Source organism: Pholis gunnellus (assembly GCF_910591455.1).
Source record: "Pholis gunnellus genome assembly, chromosome: 10".
Taxonomy (NCBI): Eukaryota; Metazoa; Chordata; class Actinopteri; order Perciformes; family Pholidae; genus Pholis; species Pholis gunnellus.
This window is the reverse complement of record NC_136537.1, coordinates 8,975,763-8,982,337: the sequence shown is the minus strand read 5'-3', so window position 1 is coordinate 8,982,337 and position 6,575 is coordinate 8,975,763. Positions and strand designations below refer to the sequence as shown.

Sequence of the window (6,575 nt, the reverse complement as noted above, 5' to 3'; positions counted from 1 at the left end):
TTGAAGGCATAATCATGAGAAGACTCTCAAAGCCACTGCTCTGGCTTACATTACAAGCATGAGTTACACACACACACCAAGAGTCACATTTTTTTTGAATATGAATTAAAGAAAACAAGTGTAATTTGTGTAGTTTTGTTAATTTCCTTGTCTTCATTTCTTTTCTCCCTGCCGTGTCAGATATTGTAAATGTGGGATAAAAGGACAAATTACTTCTCAGAAGTAAAAAAAACAATAAAAACAAACAGTCATTTAAAACAGGAAAAGAAAAGTAAAAATGCCTTTTCATTAAAAAAAACAAGCACGTCAACACAGGTAATGTAAACACTGCATCAGTGCGAGAGGAGGGATCCTCTCTCACATGCTACTGCTCCCGTGATGTGAAAACACACTTTGCGAATTAAAAAAATTATTCATTTGTATTGCCCCGCAGGGAACACAAATTATAAATGGTTCTTCTGCATTGTCAGGAATATTCAAGGAAGTAATTGTGTAAGTAATTGAAGGTTGAGTAAAGTGCAGTTCACGAGCAGGGCGTTACTTTTGAGCTGTGGGCGGCGATGAAAACTCCAGGCATCAGCACTATGATATCAGGGGGGTGATAAAATAGGGCATGTATAAAAGAATAATGTGATTTACGGGAATGACAGAGCCTATTAATTGTCTCTTCTAAGTGTCCCTGTGAGGCAAAGGATTATACAGGAGAGGTGAGTGAATTCAGTCTTCTTCTGTCCTTAATGTAAATCTAGTGAAATGTTAGTGGAGCATTTGTTTTACATTTTATCATCTAATCATGATTAAGCTTTAACAAAATGGAATTTGTCAAAGTCTCCATGGTTTATTGATCTCTCTTGATGCCTTAATAACTAGCTCCTTTTGCCACTGTTACATGTTTCTTTGAAGAGTAAATGTTCTACAGTGCACCTGACAATTATTCACTGACAGGTTCACTGTTCTGCCCTTTCTTCCCCTCACTCTTTCTTCCATTGACTCCCTCTTTCTCCACAGCATCAAACTACACTCCCACCTGTCTCTTCTTTTCCCATCCCCGATCCAAAACGCATAGGAGCATGACGTGCGGCTGGGTGAAGTCCCTTCTGGTGAGCGTTTCTCAAAGGAAGCCCCTTGAGCCAGAGGGGGAGCAGTCCACGTTTAACCGATGCCTGACCACCCTGGACCTGGTGGCCCTCGGTGTGGGCAGCACCCTGGGGGCCGGGGTCTACGTCCTGTCTGGAGAGGTGGCCAGAGACACTGCTGGACCCAGCATCATCATCTCCTTCTTCATCGCCGCCCTGGCCTCCATATTCGCTGGGCTGTGCTATGCAGAGTTTGGGGCGCGGGTTCCCAAAACAGGCTCAGCATACCTTTACAGCTATGTGACTGTCGGAGAGCTGCTGGCTTTTATCACTGGGTGGAATCTGTTACTCTCCTACGTCATAGGCAAGTGTGCTCCACAGGATTTGTTTCATACAATATGTCAATTACAATAGATTATCGTGTCTATTATTCAGCGAGGTAGGTTTTGTCCCCTTTAAAAAGTTGCCTCCAGCTAAAAATGTATTGGAAAAAATATATGTATTTTCAATATAATCTCTGTCGTAATATTTATTTCTGGCTCAATTTTTTTGATTTCCATCCTCTGAAAAACTAATTTTCCTCTCATGGAACATGTTTGGCTCACTGAGAACACTGAAGCCTATAAATGATCAACCATCAACATGAGACGAGTGAACACTTTGACCTTTCACTTGCTCAACAAGCAGATTCTTAATGGCTCTTTTAACAGCGAAGTTTTTCGTGTTAAGAGTGTTTTTCACAAAAACTAGTTAAAGTCATTGCTCGCATGTCATTAACCCTCGTGGTTTGAAATAACAGAGCCATAAAGTGTGAAAGACGAAGGAAGAAGGAGCTATCACCACGAGTATTTTTCTGTTTATGACTTCAGTTAAATGGTGACTCTGGTAATTAATCTATTGCATCTTTTTCTCAGGGACATCTAGTGTTGCGCTGGCATGGAGTGGGACATTTGATGACCTCATAGGCGGGGTCATATCGAAATTCTTTGAAGCAAATGCGGCCATGGGCCTTCCTGGCCTTGCACCTTACCCAGATGTCTTTGCTGCTGCTCTCGTCATGCTACTGTCAGGTACAATTATGAAACCGGTGTTGTTATGGTGGCAGCAGTAATATATAATATTATAAATAACACTCACCATGTTTCCGATGAAGGTGTGCTGGCATTTGGAGTGAAAGAATCAACAACAATCAACAAGATCTTCACCGCGATCAACGTCCTGGTGCTGGTGTTTGTGGCCATCTCTGGATTCATCAAAGGGAACATCTCCAACTGGCAAATCAGTGAGGAGGCTCTTATAAACGCCACAGCAGAATTCAAGTAATGTCAAAGAGCAATGGAAGCATTTCTGTGTTTGTGTGTGTGCGGGATCGTTTCTTACATGAATACCGTAGTATTGCTCCCTCACTTTAAATAAACACAAAATAATGTTCCCTGTCCACTGCAGAAATTTGAGCTCTACTGCCAATCTGACAAGTTTGTATGGAGAGGGCGGATTTTTCCCCTACGGCATTAGTGGAACGGTGGCCGGCGCTGCAACATGTTTCTACGCTTTTGTTGGATTTGACTGCATCGCTACAACAGGTAAGATGACAACGTCTCCCTTTATCAGTGTGATTATATGTGGTTCATTTTTTACCAGTAGATGAGATCCTTTGCTAAATAAACAAGATCAAACACACATAATACTGCGTGTACGATGACAAAGCAGAAATGTGTGCCAGACTTTGAAGTGTAGCAACAGATTTCAGTATGTTTGGTGTGTTATTGCTGAAACTTTGAAGGATGTTATATGGTATGATTCCTGATTAGATTTGACAAAAGAAAAGTGGCACTGAAAACATTCCAGAGCTTTTTTTATCTGTGTCTTGTGGCCTTTATCAGTGGAAAGAGGTTGCTAACCTATTTCGGAGATGGTACAGTGGTTATCAGCAATTCTGGTTGCTTGATAACAGCTGAAGTGTCTCTGTTACAACTGAGCAAACTCCCTCTGATGAAGGTCACGAGTGCACCCTAGAATTGTGTTCATCAAACGGCCTTGAAAATGATAGTCCCTTGATTTTTTGAATAATTACAATTATTATTTTGTCATATTTGTGGGACATTACCTTTTTAATTCCATGTTACCCAAACAAGGCGGAAAATGTCACCGACTTCTTTGCTTTTCTTTATAGGTGAAGAAGTGAAGAACCCCCAGAAGTCCATCCCTCTGGGCATTGTGGCCTCGCTACTCATCTGTTTCGTGGCCTACTTTGCTGTGTCTGCTGCTCTCACCCTCATGATGCCCTACTACCTGCTCAGTGAAAAAAGCCCCCTGCCAGTGGCTTTTGACTACATCGGCTGGGGTCCTGCCAAATACGTTGTGGCTGTGGGATCGCTGTGTGCTCTATCCACCAGGTAGGAAGCCACTGGTAGTACAGGCGGGGTCATGTGATGTGACTGTCGTTGGAGGAAACAATTGATCGGCTTAAAGCGTTTAACTTTTCTTAGCCATGCCTGCAGCAAGGTAATTCTGCTACTTGACTGAAATATCGCAAACAAAACAATATTGCCATACAACTTGCAATCATGTTCCCCAGAGAATCACAATGACTTTGATGATGCCCGGACTTTTTCTTTGATAGATTGCCATGAAATGTGATACAGACATTCATGTTCCTCTCAGGATGAATTGTAGTAATTTTCCTTGAACCAAGGAGTTTGGCGATTTGTTTCCCGGCTCCCACTGTCCAGGTTTCTGCCTCGGCGCTTTACAGCAAACCATTTGTCCTAAATGCGTAGGATGCGATATATGCAGGGGTCAAATTGAATGTGCTTATCTGTACGTATACAACGATTCTAAAGAACCTTTAACACTAAACCAAGACGGTGAGCATGGTTATCATCAGCATGATTTCATTGTGAGCATGTTCAACGCACTACTGTGTCTAAGTACAACCTCACAGAGCCATAGCACTCTACTGTAATGCCCTGTATTGAAATAAAAGTGTGCTCTACAGCAAAATTAATCAGAAAATCCCCCAGCCAACCATCATCTTATGCTTATCCGGGGATGGGTCACAGGGTCAGCAGGCTTTGGGGGGTATTCATTCCAGACGTCCTTCTCCACAACACTTTCCAGCTCTTCCTGGGGAACCCTCGAGTCATTTCCAGGCCAGACGAGATATCTCACCAGCATGTTCTGGGTCTACCCCGGGGCCTCTTACCAGTTGGACGTACCCGGAAAACCTCTAAAGGGAGGCGTCCAGGAGGCATCCTGATCAGATGACGGAACAACCTCAGCTGACATATTTTCTATAGAACTGCCATCTGTGAAAGAGGAAGGGCTTCAAATGACATCTAGAAACAATGCAAAGGAACCATCACAAAGCTCAGTTTGGCATCTAGGTCCAACAAGCTTTTCTTTAAATGCAATGTCAATTAGGATGACTTTAATTAATCAGGAAAGGGCCTAAATCAACATATGATGACAAACAATTTTTCACTAAATTGGAGCAAAGCCATGCTGGCCTGTTACTAGACTAAAAGTATTTAAATGTTTGTTGACCGACACTGTTTGCGTTTGTCTCTCCAGCCTGCTGGGTTCGATGTTCCCAATGCCCCGGGTACTATTCGCCATGGCAAGAGACGGCCTGCTTTTCCAACCCCTGACCAAAGTCACCCCCAAGGGCAGTCCTGCCATAGCTACCATAGCATCTGGAACTGTGGCAGGTACAGATGTTCCAGCTGTTCATCAGCTTCTATGTACATGTGGTGAGGTTTACGGACTGAAGTAACACTGCATGCCTCTTTGTCATCTTTAGCCATCATGGCTCTGCTGTTTGACCTGGAAGCCTTGGTGGAAATGATGTCCATCGGCACTTTGTTTGCTTACACACTGGTGGCCATATGCATCTTAATACTGAGGTATATTTATTCTATCCATTTCTTCTCCCACAGTGCTTTACCTACTGAGAAAAACTATTTGTGATACAAATGTATTTTCTTTCCCAATCAAGGTACCAAGTGGGTCCATCTGAAGACACAGACCTACAGATTATAGAATCAAACACCAAGTTTGGCCTCCTGAAGCCTCCCTCAACTCCCAATGCATCCACTTCAAGAAGAGTCACAATCTTGACTATAATCTCTGGTAAGCAAGGCAAACATTACATTTTTTTTAAGCACCTTTTCTTGACCACCAATTTCTTTGCTTTGGAAAATTCCTTTTTCCCTCTGGTCCACGAACTGATGTCTCTTTTTCATCTTTTCTTTTTCTGCAGTTGCGTGTTTGGTTGCACTGTGTGTCTTCCTGACGCAAGCCTTAGATGCTCTGTCCCGTTTGGAAGCATGGAGTCTGGTGGTTGTCTGCGTCCTCGCCTTCATTGTGCTGCTAAACACTTTCCTCATCTGGAGGCACCCACAAAATACTGCCAAGGCATCTTTCATGGTGAGAGTAGTTGTGCACCTGAGCCTTCTGAGCAAGTTCTAATAGACATCAAAATCCTTTCACATCTTCTATTCTCTGTTCACAGGTGCCATTTCTCCCTGCTCTGCCGTTAGTGAGTACATTCATCAACGTCTACCTGATGGTCCAGTTAGGTGGAGAAACATGGATGCGATATGCTATTTGGATGTTAGTGGGTAAGAACATATTTCTGCTTGAAAGCTTTAGATCTTTTATTGAGTTAGCTGCTGAACTGTAATGATCCCCCTCTTCTCTCGCCAGGGTTAGTCATTTATTTTGGCTACGGTGTTCGTAACAGTGTTCAGAGGAAGCGCCTCAGGGCCAACCAGAAGAGGATCGAAACCGTCAGCGGCAAAACAGACAAGCACATCATTAAGGAAGAAAAATTCTGAGCTCAGCTGGAGAGAAATAGATTGAGATGTTACAGTCAGTAACTGCTTTAAGTTTGTAGCTACGGAGTGCAACAGGTGGTCGGTGATGAGATGCAGCAGGCAAATAGACAGATGGGCCAACTTGTTAACTTTTATTCCACCGTATGATGGAGTCTGAATTTATCTAAATATTATCTGTGCCAACATTGAACCAATGCCGGACGTATTTTTGGACCTGTATATGTTTTCTGTATCAATGTCAGAGTGTCCTGGAGCCTTTAAATCTGCTATCAAAGTAGTTTACACCTCTGTTTAAAAAGAAAAAAGGGCTAGAACTATTTTCTGTTGATGATTACTGTTTTGTTAACAAGTTTACACTTTCCATATCAATTGTAAAATATAGAAATGTATTGTAATTTTTTTACAATTCTAATTACGATTATGAATAACAAAAGAAATAGTTTTTTACGTATAGATATGTAGAAGTAGACTGTACAAAAGTACGATGTAGATACAGAAAATCTTGTGGAATGTCTTTTGCTGTTAGTGTGTTTAAAGATCTACTTTATTAATTGTTGTTTCAAAGTGTAAATATGCAAACTGTACATGTTTTCTAATTATATATTGTAAATGTATTCCTTAATTAAAAAGAAAGACATTTTCAAGAGGACTACAAACCTGA

General features: G+C 41.9%; 1 protein-coding gene across 1 annotated transcript; it reads left to right on the top strand.

Annotated features, from left to right (window-relative positions):
* The first annotated feature begins 657 nt into the window (after window positions 1–657).
* LOC306701734 (cationic amino acid transporter 2) lies at window positions 658–6,558 on the top strand. Its single transcript, XM_079167123.1, has 12 exons — window positions 658–707; window positions 1,009–1,440; window positions 1,991–2,146; window positions 2,230–2,395; window positions 2,523–2,659; window positions 3,250–3,472; window positions 4,650–4,786; window positions 4,879–4,981; window positions 5,074–5,207; window positions 5,338–5,504; window positions 5,590–5,698; window positions 5,784–6,558. Exons 2-12 carry the CDS (start codon window positions 1,071–1,073, stop codon window positions 5,912–5,914), a joined length of 1,833 nt encoding a protein of 610 aa, XP_079023249.1. The 5' UTR covers window positions 658–707; window positions 1,009–1,070; the 3' UTR covers window positions 5,915–6,558.
* Window positions 6,559–6,575: the final 17 nt, after the last annotated feature.

Coding starts and splice junctions, on each gene's coding strand:
- LOC306701734 (XM_079167123.1), top strand. CDS start 1,071: ATGACGTGCGGCTGGGTGAAGTCCCTTCTGGTGAGCGTTTCTCAAAGG. Junction 4,787..4,878: donor AGCATCTGGAACTGTGGCAG/GTACAGATGTTC, acceptor TGTCATCTTTAG/CCATCATGGCTCTGCTGTTT. Junction 4,982..5,073: donor ATATGCATCTTAATACTGAG/GTATATTTATTC, acceptor TTCCCAATCAAG/GTACCAAGTGGGTCCATCTG.